Source organism: Schistocerca cancellata, chromosome 7 (genome assembly GCF_023864275.1).
Source record: "Schistocerca cancellata isolate TAMUIC-IGC-003103 chromosome 7, iqSchCanc2.1, whole genome shotgun sequence".
NCBI classification, from domain to species: Eukaryota; Metazoa; Arthropoda; class Insecta; order Orthoptera; family Acrididae; genus Schistocerca; species Schistocerca cancellata.
This window is the reverse complement of record NC_064632.1, coordinates 40,809,476-40,829,725: the sequence shown is the minus strand read 5'-3', so window position 1 is coordinate 40,829,725 and position 20,250 is coordinate 40,809,476. Positions and strand designations below refer to the sequence as shown.

At 41.8% G+C, this 20,250-nt stretch overlaps 1 protein-coding gene across 1 annotated transcript in view; it reads right to left on the bottom strand.

Moving 5' to 3' along the window:
• The window catches only part of LOC126092420 (acylglycerol kinase, mitochondrial), an 83,557-nt gene that overhangs the window by 32,172 nt on the left and 31,135 nt on the right, over nt 1-20,250 (bottom strand). The window contains exons 4-5 of the mRNA XM_049908006.1: nt 9,146-9,346; nt 8,600-8,921 (exon numbers count right to left, since the gene is read on the bottom strand). Coding sequence (XP_049763963.1) covers nt 8,600-8,921; nt 9,146-9,346 — 523 coding nt within the window. The remainder of the gene's footprint in view (nt 1-8,599; nt 8,922-9,145; nt 9,347-20,250) is intronic.

The following is a 20,250-nucleotide window of genomic DNA, read 5'->3' as shown; positions in this document are numbered from 1 at the left end:
TCAAAAGCCTGAATACCACATTTTTCAGTGTGGACTGCCGTGAGACATGCAGGTAGAGTGTCAGTGAGGTACTGGAGGTACAGACAGGGATGTGGAACATTAATGTGATCACCTGTCAAAAGCCTGAATACCACATTTTTCAGTGTGGACTGCCGTGAGACATGCAGGTAGAGTGTCAGTGAGGTACTGGAGGTACACACAGGGATGTGGAGCCATGCTGACAGCCAGCTGTGCTATGTTTTTTGGTTGAGGATCCATGGTGCGAACAGCCCAATCTAGATAGTTCCACAGATTCTCAATTGGGTTTAAATCCAGGGAGTTTGGTGGCCAGAAAAGTATGGTATACTCATTCTGGTACACTTTGAGCTGTGTGACATGTTGCATTGTACTGCTGGTAGATGCCATCCTGCCAAGGAAGAACCAACTGCACATAGGGGAGAATGAGGTCCCCAAGGATAAGTACATACTTATGTTGATCCAATGTGCCTTCTGGAATGACAAGCTAACACAGGCAATACCACGAAAACATTCCCTAGACCAAAACACTCCCTCCTCTGGCGTGGACTCTTCTGATGATACAACAGCCATCTGTCCGATGGAGCATGAAATGTGATTCACTGTCACCACTCAGTGGACACCCATTGCAAAACAAATTCCAGCCTTCATCACTGATGAAAAGCAGTCAGCATGGGTGCACAATCAGGTGCCTGCTGCGGAGGCTCATAAGCAGCAACATTTGCTGAATGGTCATTGAGGAGATATTGTTGGTAGTCCCTTGATTCATCTGGGCAGTCAATTGTTTGACGGTTTCATTTCTATTCACTCGTGCACATCTCTGCAGCCACTGTTTACCCCTGTCATATATGGTTCATGATGCACCACAGTTGCCTCAGCACCAGTTTTTGATAGTGCATTACGACAACGGCTGCACTGTTTTCTGCAACCCCACACAGCACACTTCATATACCTTCCACTGCTGCTGCTGCCATATGCCATCTGTGATTGGTTATTGCATGCTGACATCAAACATAGGTGGCAGTCACATTAATGTGACTAGACCTTTTATCTTTAACAGACAGTTAACGGTGTAATATGCACCATTTCAAACACCATAGCATGATGTTTGACCTAAAAATATCAGATTATCTACTGGCAGATTTATTCACTTCTTGAGATAGCACAGCCAGAACTGAAGGAATTACAGATGAGTACCTGAAAATTGTCGAGGTTAACTGGGCAAATCATAGGCTGCTAAAATCATGTCAGAAACTGTTGGAAAGGCCTAATCTTCTGTTTCAAAAGCGGGTTTAAGATCTCTCTATAGTTTTCAGTGTGATACCTTCAGAGAAACCTGGAGGTTGGAAACTTCAAGTGCAAAAATAAAATTTACAGTCTCTGTATTTATCTTTTCTCAGCAGTGACAAAATTCAGAGGGGCAGAGGGGAATTTTCAGTCAAGTGTGAGTCAGGCTGCAGGGGTAATGCAATGTGAGGTATCTGCCCAAACACATGGTGCCTGACACATGAAGAAGTGTAGGCAATAACAGGTCAGTGCCCAATGTGGCACATAACAAATTCAACTGCAGTAGTTCACTCCATAATGGTGAATAACTATTTCCATTGCAAAATTCTTACGTGTTGTCAATAAGCTTAAAAATCATTTTTAAAAAATCTGCACAATCATTACATGATAGTCAGCTTTTAGGATTAATGTGAGATCACTGCATTGGATGCAATGCTATAATTTAGAAAGTGCAGCTAGTTAGAACGTTTGGCATTTATTGTTAATGGAAGACAATTTCAGTATACAAACAGAAACAAAAACTATGAAAAAATTGGAAAATACCACTCAGAAACCCTGTGAGGAAATGGAGAAGAGTTGAAAGCATTAACATATACAAGTCACTAACATCCGTTTGTTCGTTATTGTAAGAAAGTACAAATTTGAATAGAAAGTGGAGTAAAGAAGCATATACAAATAGAGACAGGGAAACAGGAAATAAACATTTGCAATTTCAGAAATGCTGGTAGTAAAAGCAGCCTGTCTCTGTGATGCAATATCACATTTTTGAATATGCAATGTAAGTCTAAAGTGTAAAACATAAAAAATTAAATCTCTGGCAATTTTTGGACTATTCTACTACTACTACTACTACTACTACTAAAGTTGTTGCACCTTAATAACTTCAGCAGCATGATTTATTTTTAATGTTTATTTTAAACAATGGAAAGTCCAGGATGGAATGTAACAATGTTATGAGAAGGAAAGTTGCTACTCACCACATAGTGGAGATGCTGAGTAGCAACTTTCCTTCCCATAATAATGTTTATTTTATTTATTTATTTCTCAATTACAGCCAACAAAACAAAACTGTTTCCACAAAATATGACAAAGTACCACATCAGGCATTCTTGGCATGTACAGCCCTGTTGCAATTTGTGGCAATGCTTTTGCACCATAACGCCCATGTCGAGCAACAACATATTATCATACTAGTGAGATGTACTATACATGACAATGGAAATTAATACCAATTAAATATTATACACAGAAGTATAGGGCATCAACAGCAATCATGGAAAGTGTAATGATTTGACAGGTAGCGCTAGATGTAGTCCGAAGGAGGTGTTAGTGTCAAATAACTCGCAGTCAATGCCTGATCATCATGCAGTGAACGAGTTTTTTTTCCACCATCTGGTACGTGCTGATAGCCTTTCTGTGATAGTTTCTCTTGTCCTAATGAGTACAACAATGATGCATGGTATCTGTAGTCTTTAAGAGAGATATTGTAGTATGAGATAAAGAAAACAGTATCAAAGATAAATTCACAAAATGCTAAACAAAATTCATCCAAGTTATAGTAAAGATATTTGTTTTATAGGTGTGAGAGAATATTACTATATTGAGGAGAAAATGAGTTTTGATCAGAAGTATTATGAAAAGGATAGGCTGCTACTTACTGTTCAGAGGAGATGCTGTGTCACAGACAGGCACAATGAAGAGAGTAAACAAACAGACTTGTAGCAAAATTTTATCTTTTACGAAGCTCGTATATCAAATGTTGGAGAGAGTAACTAACTGAATGAATATTGAATTCTTTGCCATGAATGAAACTCATAACGATACACCATTTATCAAATTATGCACTCAGATGTAAGTACTAAGATCAACAGAAAAACTTTTGACCTGTTCTCAATGTCAAAAGCAATCAGGTCTGAATTAAGCTGCAAAAGTTCTGTCTGTATGCATAAAGCTATTCACAGAAGTACCAGACAGAATGGGAAAGCAAATGCATCCGAAAAAATTATTATAATGAACTTGAGTAAGAAAGATAACAATGAGCTAATACATTTTGGTCTCTAAGTACAATTGCAAATGTTTTTGTTGCTGTTGTTGTGGTCTTCAGTCCTGAGACTGGTTTGATGCAGCTCTCCATGCTACTCTATCCTGTGCAAGTTTCTTCATCTCCTAGTACCTACTGCAGCCTACATCCTTCTGAATCTGTTTAGTGTATTCATCTCTTGGTCTCCCTCTACGATTTTTACCCTCCACGCAGCCCTCCAATGCTAAATTTGTGATCCCTTGATGCCACAAAACGTGTCCTACTAACCGGTCCCTTCTTCTTGTCAAGTTGTGCCACAAACTCCTCTTCTCCCCAATTCTATTCAATACTTCCTCATTAGTTATGTGATCTACCCCTCTAATCTTCAGCATTCTTCTGTAGCACCACATTTCGAAAGCTTCTATTCTCTTCCTGACCAAACTATTTATCGTCCATGTTTCACTTCCATACATGGCTACACTCCATACAAATACTTTCAGAAATGACTTCCTGACACTTAAATCTATACTCGATGTTAACAAATTTCTCTTTTTCAGAAACGCTTTTCGTGCCATTGACAGTCTACATTTTATATCTTCTCTACTTCGACCATCATCAGTTATTTTGCTCCCCAAATATCAAAACTCCTTTATTACTAAATTGCAAATACACTGGTAAAAATGTCAGCTATTCAATGTTTAAAGTCTGCCAGACAATATTTATTAAAATCCAGTTTAATTATCAAAAGGGGTAAGCACATACAAAATTGCACAACCTACTAATTGACAAGACAATTGCAGAATATGACTTTCCAACAGAAAATTATGGTTTGTTTCTCCATAATTTTCAAGGAAAATGGAACTTAGCAATGTCAGTGGCCTGTAGGTATGAAACTACAGACGTCAGATGACGGAACGACAACTCTTTTCCTTACTGCAATTAGAATTTAATTTGAGAAAATGACTATTTAAGTTCTGATTTGACATTGTTTTTAATTTAACCAAAGATACTGGCACTACTGAAAATAACTTTGAATATTGATGAAAGGTGCCTGTTATGAGAGATTTTGTTAATGTGAGAAGGCTAGATTATGACTACAATAAGTTCTCAGCTCTTCTGGGAGGTATCAGAACATTGTTCTCACAGTGCCTGTGGCATAGAGCAGTGACAATAAGATAATCATGGACCTGGATATTTTTGAGTGTTCTTGATTTTAAAAGTGCCAAATGTCAAGTTTTTTGAGGTATATGGTTGTGGCACTTTAATACTAAAATTGAGTAGCTGTTGCAACAATATTCATACATTACATCATTCATGAAGTACTCTTTCATTTGCTATAATCAACTGTCCTTCAAACTCAGCAATGTAACTATGTGGCTAGTTTTCTAGCATAAGACAATAGGGCATGGTATCTAATATTAGGGTAACTTCATTTTGCTATCCTGTAGCTGAATTCAGACTCATATTTTTCTAAGTGGTTTGACAAATTTGTAAAGTTTAAGAAGCCAATGATCCTGTTGTGCTAATACATGATGGACATCATTTCACATTTGAGTGATAGATAAAGCAAGAGAAAACTCTGTCCACATCATCTGTCAATCACCCCATTCCATGCACAAAATACAGCCTCTTGTGGGAATTCATGAGGCCATTTAAAACACATTACCCTCAAGAAACAGAAACCTGGTGGGCAAAAACACAAGTCAAGTAGCAACCTCATTTTTGATAATGAGGTTACATGGAGTTACCTACTTGAGACCAGTAACAATGGAAAATGCTATAAATGGCCTCTGGAAAATGGGACTGTTCCCACAGAACAGGCATAAACTTAGAGGCAATGACTTTACAATACACCAGGAGTATGACATACAAGATAAAAACAACAGAGTAAATTTGGGTCCAATTGGTAGCTGACAAGCTCCCAAAATCTGCATGCTACTTCAAGAATGACCTGATCTAAAAAAATCAGTGCACATTCTGAATCTGTTACATAGCTAGTATAGTCTCCATACAGCGAATGTTTGAAAAAAATCAGAGAGATGAGAGTTGTAGTGGAATCAAAGGAGACAGAAGCAAAAGTTTTGTTCCTGGGAAAGAAAAATAGAAAAAAAAAAAAAAAAAAAACACGATTCAGTCTTCCAGTCATTCATATGTTGATACAAAGTTAATTGAGGACAATGCTTCAGATGTACAATCTGAAGAAGAAGACACTGAATGCATATTTTGTAGTGGACATTTCTCTGAAAACTAACAGAGAAATGGGCACAGTGCATGGAATGCTATCCTTGGGCCCCGAAGAATGTTAACTTGAAAACAAGCTTTTATACATCCTGACTACACTTCTTTTGCACAGTAAACACATAAAATCTTGGAGAGGCAGTAAAGAAGAGAATATTATTATTTTAGGTTTTACCTGTTCTTATATTGGTTGATATTAAGTGTTTTCTCTGACTGTCTCATATTAACACACAATTTCTATTTCCATTGTAATTAACTTGCTCTGAGGTTTCTTTCTGTAATTTAGATGTATTAAGTGTTAAGTAGCAGAACTCAATAAGTAAAATGTGAAGTACAATGATTTAATGTAAATTTCTAATTAACAAATATACAGTTGTAGTGAATGTTGTAATATGAAGTGGAGTAATGTGAGACAAGGAAAGTTTCATGTAAGGAATGAGGATAGTATGAAAGCTACCCAACCACTGGCATCAATTACCTGTCTCATTTGATGAGGCATGAAGGTGGTCAGCCTCTGGAAATAGATCTCATTGACTGCAATACTCTCCTATGTATCTAACACTAGAAACGGGGGCATGTGCCAGGCAGTGTAAGTTAATGTGATGCTTCACTTTGGTCCAAAAATTTTCAATGAGATTCAAGTTCGCCACTCAAACAGGCCAATCAGTCAGGTCGATGCCAGCCTGTTGCATAAACCATTGATAAAGATTTGACTTGTGTAAATCAGTGAGTGGTCCTCCTGGAACTGGATCACATCAATGGCACAGTGCACAAAAACCGCCATACTGGACGAGTGCCAGGACAGTGTCTCTCATGGCCCATGTACGCTGAGACATCCTGTCAGTAAATAACTGTCATATACCCATCAATCTCACTAGTTGTAAGATAGATACTGCCTACAGGAAAATTAAAGAGACCTTTGGAGATAAGAGAACCACTTGTATGAACATCAAGAGCTCAGATGGAAACCCAGTTCTAAGCAAAGAAGGGAAAGCAGAAAGGTGGAAGGAGTATATAGAGGGTCTATACAAGGGCGATGTACTTGAGGACAATATTATGGAAATGGAAGAGGATGTAGATGAAGATGGAATGGGAGATACGATACTGCGTGAAGAGTTTGACAGAGCACTGAAAGACCTGAGTCGAAACAAGGCCCCCGGAGTAGACAACATTCCATTGGAACTACTGACGGCCTTGGGAGAGCCAGTCCTGACAAAACTCTATCATCTGGTGAGCAAGGTTGACAGATGTGAAAATTACCGAACAATCAGTTTAATAAGCCACAGCTGCAAAATACTAACACGAATTCTTCACAGACGAATGGAAAAACTAGTAGAAGCCGACCTCGGGGAAGATCAGTTTGGATTCCGTAGAAATACTGGAACACGTGAGGCAATACTGACCTTACGACTTATCTTAGAAGAAAGATTAAGGAAAGGCAAACCTACGTTTCTAGCATTTGTAGACTTAGAGAAAGCTTTTGACAATGTTGACTGGAATACTCTCTTTCAAATTCTAAAGGTGGCAGGGGTAAAATACAGGGAGCAAAAGGCTATTTACAATTTGTACAGAAACTAGATGGCAGTTATAAGAGTCGAGGGACATGAAAGGGAAGCAGTGTTTGGGAAGGGAGTGAGACAGGGTTGAAGTGTCTCCCCGGTGTTATTCAATCTGTATATTGAGCAAGCAGTAAAGGAAACAAAAGAAAAGTTCAGAGTAAGTATTAAAATCCAGGGAGAAGAAATAAAAACTTTGAGGTTCGCCGATGACATTGTAATTCTGTCAGAGACAGCAAAAAACTTGGAAGAGCAGTTGAACGGAATGGATGGTGTCTTGAAGGGAGGATATAAGATGAACATCAACAAAAGCAAAATGAGGATAATGGAATGTAGTCGAATTAAGTCGGGTGATGTTGAGGGTATTAGATTAGGAAATGAGACACTTAAAGTAGTAAAGGAGTTTTGCTATTTGGGGAGCAAAATAACTGATGATGGTCAACGTAGAGAGGATATAAAATGTAGACTGGCAATGGCAAGGAAAGCGTTCCTGAAGAAGAGAAATTTGTTAACATCGAGTATAGATTTAAGTGTCAGGAAGTCATTTCTGAAAGTATTTGTATGGAGTGTAGCCATGTGTGGAAGTGAAACATGGACGGTAAATAGTTTGGACAAGAAGAGAATAGAAGCTTTCGAAATATGGTGCTACAGAAGAATGCTGAAGATTAGATGGGTAGATCACATAACTAATGAGGAAGTATTGAATAGGAATGGGGAGAAGAGAAGTTTGTGGCACAACTTGACCAGAAGAAGGGATTGGTTGGTAGGACATGTTCTGAGGCATCAAGGGATCACCAATTTAGTATTGGAGGGCAGAGTGGAGGGTAAAAATCGTAGAGGGAGACCAAGAGATGAATACACTAAGCAGATTCAGAAGGATGTAGGTTGCAGTAGGTACTGGGAGATGAAGAAGCTTGCACAGGATAGAGTAGCATGGAGAGCTACATCAAACCAGTCTCAGGACTGAAGACCACAACAACAACAACCCATCAATGGTACTGTATGTTCTCATTTTCGGCATACCTCGGCTATACACGTGTTACATTTGCAATACAATAACAAACTATACAATGTAAAAATAGTATATGGTACCAAGGGGATGCAAACCTTAATTACTTGCATGGAAATCTTGATCCTCAAATTTTGCCACGCAGCTACCACATAACTGTAAAACTCTGCTCTTAATTGCATATTTGAGGCACAGACATCTTGGTGTTTCAAACAGATAAAAGTAGTAGAGTGTATACATAAAACAATATGTGGAAATTATATGCAATCAGAGAAAATTAGAAAGGTCTATAAGTAAAATAATTACATTAAGAAGGGAACAAATAAACTGCTGAAAGTGCGCTACATGTGGTGCTGTGGGCATTGCCAGTGTGTATTGTGTTCCTTTTGGTGCGAGCTGTACACAACCGAAGATAATCGAGCTTATCAAGACAGGCGAACAGTTTCGCTTTGCTGATTGTACTTGTACACTAACCTGTTCCTGATACAGCTGTCTGTCTTGGAAGAAATGACTGCCACCAACGTCTCGGCTGTGATGCAGTGGCTCTATTCCTGACAACATTTGGATTGAAACATTTTGAACAGCCACCACATGGATAGATGTAGTCCAAATCTGCATCACACTGCCAAGATATACCACTTTTTTCACTTTTAAGACCAGTGAAAACATATGTAACATAGGACCGTAAGCTTCCCCAGTACCAGTATTTATCCCTCTTAGCATGTGCATCTCGGTAGGCTCCCCACTGTATACTACCCAGTCCATACACTGGCTTTACTGGTTTGTTTTCATCTTCCTGTACATAAAGAATGACAAAATAATAACTGCACAGAAGATAAATATTAATGATCTACCAACAAAGTCATGACAAAATTCAGGAACAATACTCAGAACACTAATGCAGCTTCTCTTTGACAAATGTTAGGAATGGAGGTCTTGGACTGATCTATGTGAGCTCACAGGTATCCAAGCACATTATAATAATTCTCACTGTTTTAAATTATGAGTTAGTTAACTTACCCCTAAGACTTCAATTTTCATTACATCTACAGGTTTCTTTGCCTCTCGAATTACAGCCATCGTTGCCTCAGCAATATGTTTCACAACATTGGTATCAGAATCATAAAACAGTGACTTGGCAAGTGTGTTGGTCTGGCCAAGTGGTATTACCCCAACAGGATAATTAACTGCGTTTCCATTGCGGAGCATACCAGTGACAACCTAATAAATCATATGCATAATTATGTGTACTATATAGTTGCTGGTACAAATGAAAGTGCATTAACTACAATGTCAGTTACCACTAACATTTAACTATAATAATATTAAGGCAAGGAATGTGTGTCACCTAATACAGTCTAAGTATTTCTTTCAAATTTAAAATATTTCACCAAATACCATGAGTTTCTTCCTAAGAATTTTCTGCTCCCTTTGTGTAATACCAGTGGTTGCCAGTTACAGTACCCTATGTGTGAAGTAAATAGTCATGGTAGGACTAAAATAAGGGGTCATAAATCAAATATTAAAACAATAATAACTATTCACTATATAATGTCAGGTAAAACCAGTATGACACTGTAATCAGTTTTATGTCTGTGTAACAAATTCGCAGCTTTTAGAGCTTAAGAGCAAAAGGAAAATTATAGGAAGGAAACAATATCAGAAAAGTGCCCATTGATTTATTCAGTTGTTAAAGTCAAATAAACAGATTGGAGTTATGTGGAAAATGAAATGAGCACTGGCTTACCATTAGAAAAGCAGTGAAGGAACAGGGAAGTCACTCAGAACCTTTATGCTATAACCCTGTACACAATACCTGGATATGCACCATGGCACTTGGCCACTGGTGCACTACACTCCAAATCATCTGTCAATAGCATCTGCGCTGGCCACCACCAGAGACCATCTGTGGTGAAGCACAAGACTTGTCCATACGGCATAGCAGCTGCCGTCTACTGGAGCCCTCCTTTATATAAGGACACTGCCACAGGCACTGGCTATCAACATGTTCTAATCGTTTCAGCTTCTATGTGCATTGTTCATTTGTATATGGATGAATACACTTTGGTTAATTAGGCCTGTTATTTATATCTTGCATTATGACACAATTGGTGGAGTGTGGCATACACTTCCATGAGCTTAGTCTATTGGCTAAGTCCATGGAGGCAGTGCTCTCTCCTTGAGGAGCAGCAGCAGGCTCTTACAGTTGCTATCACAAACTTATCGGCCACAATGGTGGCTTCCAAGCCGTCGCTGTAGCTGCCGCCTTTCCCCCCTTATGATATTCCAGGAACCTGCATTGTTTTCATTTGATAAAATGTGTAAGTTGTCAAATTATGGCCATAAATGCACACATCATTGTGCCACACATAAAAGTTCTTTCGTCATCAGAAACAGCATCGCCAGTCCTGCCAAGCTTGGGCGGTCAGACACAATAGCTTCAGTTACAAATGTCAGGTTGTTACCAGTGCTCATCTTGATTCCTATGCTGATTCTATGGTCCATGACACAATCATTAGGTTGACTTCCAATAAGGAACATGCATTGGAGTGTGAGAATCCATCTTTGGATGAAGTGTTAAATACTGCTGAACCTTTCAAAGTATTTTGTGCTGCAGGTGATCAGATTGAGGTTTGGTGTCACATTGCCACAGCGGCTCCTGTCCCTGGTCAGGGGCCATCAGTCAGTCATTGGGGGAGGGACAACATGTAAGCTGTATGAATGTGGCCTCCACTCCCTGCCGAACAACCACCACCGTAGCAATGACGGTGCTCTGCCCTCCTATCTTGCCCATACAGTTTTGTGCAACATGACAGGGCCACATGCCCTAAGTGCTGGTCAACATGCCACAACTGTAGCAGAAAGGACACATATCGTCTGTGTGTTGTTCCCAGCCCCCCCCCCCCCCCCCTCCAAGTGGACATGGACATGTACGTTAATTCTCTCTCTCCAGTGTTTATCACTCACAACAACTGTTTATTAAAGTGTGAGTGATGGGACACAAAGTTCAGACAACATGTGCACATGGGTGCAACCGTGACTTCATTGAACTTGCATGCATATGTGGATTTGGGACCTGCAGCACTGTCTCCAGTTACTTGACGTTAGGCGAGTTACAACAAGCAGCATATTCCAATTTTGGGGTAATTTACAGCCCCTGCTATGCATAAATCTGTGGTTCGTTCCTTGCCTTTCTTGGTAGTGGGTGACGCTTGCACTGACAATTTGTTCAGTCTGTCTGCTTTCAATGCTTTTGGTTTTTTCATTTCAGATAAGGTGCACCTCATTTCAGACCAGGTCCCTTACCAGCAGTTAGATGTTCTGAGTTCTCACTTCTTTTTTTGGATGTGACACTAATTTTGTGACCCACATTACCCTGAAACCTATGGCACAGCCACACTATTTCCATGTGTGCCTTATTCTGTGACTCTGCACAATAAAGTGGATACCTGATGTCATTGGGCCAACTATGTTGAATGAGTGGGCTATCCCCCTCATGACTGTTAAAAAGCTGAATTTGCCCTTTCAGGATGAGTTACTGGCTAAAGTGACTGGGGGCCAGTTTTTCTACAAAACTGATTTATCTGAAGACTATTTACAGGTTATGTAGGGTGAGGATTCTAAATGACTCCTTGTGATTAACACGCTCTTTATGTTGTACTAATATCAGCACCTCCCATTTGGTGTGGCTAGTGCCCCAGCAATGTTTCAGTGCTTTTTGGAACAACTGACAATGTCCCTTCCAGATTGCCTCAACTATCTTGACAATATTGTCATTACAGGTGCATCCACAGAAGAGCATTTACATAATTTATGCACTTTGTTCATGTTCTTCAATATTGCAGGGTTCAAATGCAACTTGGCCAAGTTACACATTCTTCAGCCATCCACTGTGTATTTGGAGTTTGAAGTTTCTCAGCATGGTGTTAAGCCTTTATGTCATCACGTTGCTGCCACCACAGCTCTGCCTCACCCTACAAGCCTCAAAGAACTCCATGCATTCTTAGGTAAATCTGAATACCCTCACAAATTCATTCCAGGTGTGGCCACATTGTCCATCCCTTCCACGAGTTACTCCAGAAGAACGTTCCTTTTCAGTGGACACTGGCCTGCAAGCATGCCTTCAAACTTTTGAAATCGTAAATTACATTCTGCTCCTTGTTTGGCTACTTTCCATCCTGGCCACCACCTGGTTTTGGCTACAGATGCTTCTCATTCTTGTCTCAGGGCCATTCTCACAAACTTATATGAGAGTGGTTTCAAACAGTCAATAGCTTAAACATCAAAAACGCTCAACTCCATTTATAAGCGCTACTCCTAAGTTGAAAAGGAAGCACTTGTTATCATCTACGACATCAAAAACTTCCATGTGTTCTTTTATTGGTCTAAGTTCCACCACATTGCTGACTACAAGCCCTTGGTTTTGTTGTTTAATCCTACTGCTTTGTTGCTTGACCAAGCTGGTAACTGTCTCCCGCACTGGGCCTTCTTTCTGTCTTGCCACAATCTTGAAATACATTTCTGGCCTACCGCGCAACATGTGAACACCAATGTGCTGTCCCAGCTTATGATGGGGTCGGACCCTACTTTTGACCAGGATGAACTCCTTTGTTTCCACTTAGATGTTGAGACGCAATGTACAATTGAAGGGTTTCCTGCTGCAGGCTCTCAGATCACAGCTGCTGTCACTGCCGACCCATTTTTGCATCAACTTGTTCACCTCGTTCAGTATATTTGACCAAACAGACCTCTGGGATTGGTTTCTGATTCTCTGCATAACTATTTTGCCCTTCGTCACCACCTTTCGGTATTTAATTGTGGTATTCTTTCAGCTACCAACAGGCTGTCACCCATGTTTGTGATCTCAGCTGCCCTATGGTGGGATGTGCATCAGCTTCTACATCAGGGATACTGGGGGAGGAGGTGGGGGGCGGGGGGGGGGGGGGAGGGATGAGAGGTAGATCCTCGCTTACTAAGTCATTGGCCCATCAGCTCATGTTTTGGCCCAGCACATCTTGTTGCAGCCTGCTTTCAAAGCATTACCCAAAAGGTGGCACGACAGGCGAAGCTCTCATCATCACCTGCACCATGGGAATGCATCCATGTTGATTTTGCAGGGCCCTTCCTTAATTCTTACTCAGTGTTGGTTGTCGATGCTTTCTCTAAATTTCCATACATTGTCTGCTGTCCTTCAATGGCAGCTGGGTTACAATTCAGGCCCTCTCCAATTTTTATATCCCCTCAAACCAAGAACCTCCAACAGAAGAACCCCAAAAGTGCCCCACTTGTGACAGGATACTTTCCGGGACTGGATCAGACTCAGAATGTGGCTCCCCAGCAGGGATACGACTTCCTCAAATCCTGCCCTGAAATGAGATCCATCCTTCATGAAATCCTCCCCACTCCACCAAGAGTGTCTTTCTCCCGTCCACCTAACCTTCGTAACCTCTTGGTTCAACCCTATGAAATCCCCAAACCACCTTTCCTACCCTCTGGCTCCTACCCTTGTAACTGCCCCCAGTGTAAAACCTGTCCCATGCACCCTCCCACCACCACCTACTCCAGTCCTGTAACCCGGAAGGTGTACACGATCAAAGGCAGAGCCAAGTGTGAAAGCACCCACGTGATTTACCAACTGACCTGCCTCCACTGTGAAGCTTTCTATGAAGGAATGACCAGCAACAAACTGTCCATTCACATGAACGGACACGGGCAGACAGTGTTTGTTGGTAATGAGGATCACCCTGTGGCTAAACATGCCTTGGTGCACGGCCAGCACATCTTGGCACAGTGTTACACCATCCGGGTTATCTGGATATTTCCGACTAACACCAACCTATCAGAACTCCGGTGATGGGAACTTGCCCTTCAATATATTCTCTCTTCCTGTTACCCACCAGGCCTCAACCTCCGCTAATTTCAAGTTGCCGCCGCTCATACCTCACCTGTCATTCAACAACATCTTTGCCTATGTATTTCCGCCTAATCTGACATCTCTGCCCAAACTCTTTGCCTTTACATATGTCTGCTTGTGTCTGTATATGTGTGGATGGATGTGTGTGTGTGTGCGCGAATGTATACCTGTCCTTTTCTATCCCTAAGGTAAGTCTTTCCGCTCCCGGGATTGGAATGGCTCCCTACCCTCTCCCTTAAAACCCACACCCTTTCCTCTTTCCTGATGAAGAAACCGTGGATTGCGAAAGTTTGAATCTTGCATATGTGTGTGTGTGTGTGTGTGTGTGTGTGTGTGTGTGTGTGTGTGTGTTAGTTAGTGACTCTATAAACATACCAAGGCTTTCGTTTGGTAAGTTACATCATCTTTGTTTTCAGATATATTTTTCCCACGTGGGATGCTTCCCTCTATTATATACATCAAATAGACGGAAACATTCCACGTGGGAAAAATATATCTAAAAACAAAGATGATGTAACTTACCAAATGAAAGTGTTGGTATGTTGATAGAGACACTAACTAACAAACACACACACACACACACACACACAAAATTCAAGCTTTCGCAACCCACGGTTGCTTCATCAGGAAAGAGAGAAGGAGAGGGAAAGACAAAAGGATGTGGGTTTTAAGGGAAAGGGGAAGGAGTCATTCCAATCCCGGGAGCGGAAAGACTTACTTTAGGGAGAAAAAAAGGACAGGTATACACGCCCCCCCCCCCCCCCCCCCCCACACACACACACACACACACACATACCCATCCGCACATATACAGCCACAGGCAGACATTGTAAAGGTCAAGAGTTTGGGCAGAGATGTCAGTCGGCGGCAACTTGAAATTAGCGGAAGTTGAGGCCTGGTGGGTAACGGGAAGAGAGGATATATTGAAGGGCAAGTTCCCATCTCTGGAGTTCTGATAGGTTGGTGTTAGTGGAAAGTATCCAGATAACCCGGACAGTGTAACACTGTGCCAAGATGTGCTGGCCGTGCACCAAGGCATGTTTAGCCACAGGGTGATCCTCATTACCAACAAACACTGTCTGCCTGTGTCTGTTCATGGGAATGGACAGTTTGTTACTGGTCATTCCCACATAGAAAGTTTCACAGTGTAGGCAGGTCAGTTGGTAAATCACGTGGGTGCTTTCAAACGTGGCTCTGCCTTTGATCGTGTACACCTTCCGGGTTACAGGACTGGAGTAGGTGGTGGTGGGAGGGTGCATGGGACAGGTTTTTACACTGGGGGCAGTTACAAGGGTTGGAGTCAGAGGGTAGGAAAGGTGGTTTGGGGATTTCATAGGGATGAACCAAGAGGTTACAAAGGTTAGGTGGACGGCGGAAAGACACTCTAGGTGGAGTGGGGAGGATTTCATGAAGGATGGATCTCATTTCAGGGCAGGATTTGAGGATGTCACATCCCTGCTGGAGAGCCACATTCAGAGTCTGATCCAGTCCCGGAAAGTATCCTGTCACAAGTGGCGCACTTTTGGGGTTCTTCTGTGGGAGATTCTGGGTTTGAGGGGATGAGGAATTGGCTCTGATTATTTGCTTCTGTACCAGGTCGGGAGGGTAGTTGCGGGATGCGAAAGCTGTTTTCAGGTTGTTGGTGTAATGGTTCAGGGATTCAGGACTGAAGCAGATTCCTTTACCACGAAGACCTAGGCTGTAGGGAAGGGACCGTTTGATATGGAATGGGTGGCAGCTGTCATAATGGAGGTACTGTTGCTTGTTGGTAGGTTTGATGTGGACAGATGTGTGAAACTGGCCATTGGACAGGTGGAGGTCAACGTCAAGGAAAGTGGCATGGGATTTGAAGTAGGACCAGGTGAATCTGATGGAACCAAAGGAGTTGAGGTTGGAGAGGAAATTCTGGAGTTCTTCTTCACTGAGAGTCCAGATCGTGAAGATGTCATCAATAAATCTGTACCAAACTTTGGGTTGGCAGGCCTGGGTAACCAAGAAGGCTTCCTCTAAGCGACCCATGAATAGGTTGGCGTACGAGGGGGCCATCCTGGTACCCATGGCTGTTCCCTTTAATTGTTGGTATGTCTGGCCTTCGAAAGTGAAGATGTTGTGAGTCAGGATGAAGCTGGCTAAGGAAATGAGGAAAGAGGTTTTAGGTAGGGTGGCAGGTGATCGGCGTGAAAGGAAGTGCTCCACTGCAGCGAGGCCCTGGATGTGCGGAATATTTGTGTATAAGGAAGTGGCATAAATGGTTACAAGAATGGTTTCCGGCACTGAAGTATTTTCCATGTAGCCCCCATCAAGGAGGAGCTTATGGGCACTCAACGGTGAGGTCATCAGTGGCACCCATCACGACATTCACCATGTGACTGTTCCTCTTTTTCTACCCCCAGACTAGTGGTAAGGCAGAATGTCTCATCAGCACATTCAAGTTTCAAATGAAAAAGTATATCACGAACTTCTCCACAGATGATGTCTTGGCACACTTCTTGAGTTTCTACAAGTTTACACTGATGGGGGAACAGAGACTTTCTAAAGATGCTCCATAGTTGCCAGCCACTTTCCTGCATCTGCTTATGCTGCCCCAACAACACCCGTGAGTGTGGCCTTTGTCACAGTTTGCTCTTGGCTCCTCAGAGTGGATTCTGTACACTGGCCACAACTTCTGCAGCCACCTTATCTGTAAAGTGTGAACTAGTGAGGGGCTGGTGGCACACAACCATGATCAACTGCGACCTTGCGCAACAGTGAGGGCCACAGGTTCACTGCTGCCTGCCTCTCCTTTGGGGCACAGCATGCTGCTGGTCCTTCCCATTACACATTGTTTCCACCAGTGCTTCCACCACCGGCTGTTTGACACTGTATGGTCTCTTTCACTACTGATATCCCCACCCAAGTGGCTGGGACTTCACTGTCAGTGCTGTTCTGCCATGTTAAGGTTCTGGAAGTCAAGATGATACCAGCACCCTTTCCACCAGTCCTCTTTTATGGTACTATGCAGGAGGCAGTGGCGGCCACCATGTGTGTCCACGAATGCCTCACCTCCACCCCTCCTCACCCGTTCTGGCCCAAAATCTCCTCCAACCGCTGCAGTCATCGCCTGCAGTGCACACTGCAGAGGCCATGGATGCTTCATAAGTTGCCTCAACACCTGCGTCGGAGGAGCGTCCTCTCCCCAATGGAGGAGGGGTGAAAAGACACTGTACGCAGTACCTGTATATGTACCATGGCACCAGACCGCTGATGCATACACTTCAAATTGTCTGCCTGCCAATGGCACCTGTGTGGGCCATCCACAAGAGGCTACCTGTGGTGGGTCGCAGGACTTGTGCACATGTCATGGCAGCTGCTGTGCTGTCTACCAGAGCCCTTCTCTATATAAAGACAGAGCAGCAGGCACTCAAGGCACTCACTGACAAATGTGTTCTTACTGTTTATTTGTAACAGCTTGTTGTTCTTTTGTACATGGATGAATAAACCTTGGTTAATTGTGACTGCACTGTTATTCGTGCCCCAAATTAAGACTCCTTAGACCTCAGGAGAGGAAGGAAGATTAGGATTTAATATCCTGTCAATGATGAGGTCATACGGGTCAGAGCAAAAGTATGGATGAAAGGAATGGTGAAAGAAGTCAGGTGTGCCTTATCAGGAACCATCCCAGCATTCACCATATGATATTTAGGGAAATCATGGAAAACCTAAATATGGATGGCCAGACACGGACTTGAACTGCTGTCCTCCAGGTTATAAGCCCATTGTGTTTACCACTGCACCATCTCACTCAGTCATAGATAAAATATTGCACTATGGATGAATAATGAGGATAAAAGTAACAACAGAAAATAATAGCACAGATTTAAATTATGAGGTAACAAATAATTTGATGCTTGAATTAGTGGGTCAAAAAGAGAAAGGATAAATGTCTATTTATGGAACAGTAGCAAACAAGTGCATAGGAAATGACAATATGAAAATCACTAAGAATATAGCACAATGGGAAGTTAGATGATCCTGAGTGAAAAGGTACAGAGATGATGTGATAATTGGGTTACGATGGAGTATATTGGTTAGCTTGGAACAGAATGGTGGAATGGTGTGGTAGCTGACATAGGGGTAGACACAGGTAGAGGGCAGGGATTTGAGAAGACTGCACCAGGAAATTTGCAGGAATGGGTTATGTTGGAAGGAGAGTCGGCATCTGTGTACTTCAGGGGGTGGTGTTGAGGGTGGGGGATGACACAGATGGCATCCACCATTAAAATCATTCACACTGAGCTGAGCAGCATGTTCCACATTGGGCAGTTGATCCTTGGAACAAGCCTACATGCAGTAAATCACCCACATGGATAGTTGGGTTGTGAACTGAAATGTATTTAGTTGCAGCAACAACATGAAGGTTTTCACATGTGTCCCTGCCTCTGATGGGGTGGGAAATGATGATGGTAGGAACGGAATAGGATGTGGTCATTACAAGTATGTGACAGGTCTTTTAACTGGATCTTCCTTAGGGACTTAAGCCATGCTCGCAGGTGGGATGGAAGATGCAACCCTGGGATGAGGGATATTACATCTCCTGTTATTCCACATTGGATTGTCCACTGATATGAATATGCAAATATGAAATATAAAAGAGAAATAAACAGAGGCTTGCTATGTGAGACAGAAAAGATGTTTACACTTGCCATCTAGGAGCAATCCCAGAAGGAAATATACACCATATCCTGATCTTCCAGAACTTAAGAACAATTTCTTTGTCATGTGGAAAAGCAGTCAAGTGACAGGAGGGCAAAGCAAGAAATGCAGACAAAAGTAACTGGTTACAAACAATAGTCAAGTCCTGAGTTCTAACAGTGAGCAGGAAGAATACAAAATATCAAAGGTAAGGAGTAAAAACCACAATGATACGACAAGACGTCTTTGGGAAAAAACACCATGTGTAAAACACAGGGGTATGGAAGTGAATAAATACACACAACAACATATGAAATGAAAACATGGAACAGGAAGAATAATAATGACCCAACAGAGGAAATGAATAAACATATGGGGTGGGATGGGGGAAGAGGTCACCGTCATCCTTCACCTCTCAGTTTATTTGTCATACAAATGTTCAGAGGTTACTCCAGAGTCATGTTCTCATTGAACCCACCAACAGACAATGGTCTCTTAATATGTACACATGCCATTCATTCCATGTAACATGTTTCTTTTTGTACAGTCATGAGCTTCATGGTCACACATATGTTCTGATATACAATCACAAAGTATATGACTAATCTCATGCAGGCTTTCACTTTCTAAACAATTCACATGGACTTATGTGACAAGTCTCCTAATCCATCCTGCCACATGCTAACACTAGTACAAAAGTACCGTATTTACTCGAATCTAAGCCGCACTTTTTTTCCGGTTTTTGTAATCCAAAAAACCGCCTGCGGCTTAGAATCGAGTGCAAAGCAAGCGGAAGTTCTGAAAAATGTTGGTAGGTGCCGCCACAACTAACTTCTGTCGTCGAATATATGTAGCGCTACAAAGGCATGCTCTGTAGGCACAAAGATAAATACTGGCGCCAAAACCTCTGTGTCAGTAAATAAATTAAAAAAAAAAAAAAAAAGAAAGGTGGAAGACGAGCTTTATTTTCTCCGCCCCGAGTTTAGACCACTGCATTTTCATACATTATCCAACGAAGTAAATACAAATTCCGTATTGTTCATCTTCGAATGTAGTAGAATTTCAATGTACTACGAAAATCCGACTGGCAAGACTGGGATGTTTTTCAATGTGGCCAACTCTACGTTAGTACGTTCTGAATTTTTTCCTAACTGTGAGAAGAGATGGTTGCTAATAGTAACCTGATGAAATGTGAATCACAAGCAGTATTCTCTTCACCATTCACCAAAAGAATAATACGAATATAAACATTTTGCCATGTATTCTTCCGTGTTTGTTGCTATCTCATTTAAATCCTGTCTGCCTAATAAACTACGAAACTAGAGTGAGACAACAGCAAACGCAGAAGAATATACTTATCGTGTCATGTTGATATTCGTATTTTTCTTATGCCTAATAGTGATATAGTCAGAAATGAAGCACGGCAACTGACTAGATTTTTAAATCTAAGATGACTCTAATTTCTGTGCAGAATTTGATGTACTAAAGAAGCGGCCGCAAAGATTTTCAAACGGAGAAAATTTTTCGCCTAACTCTCGTT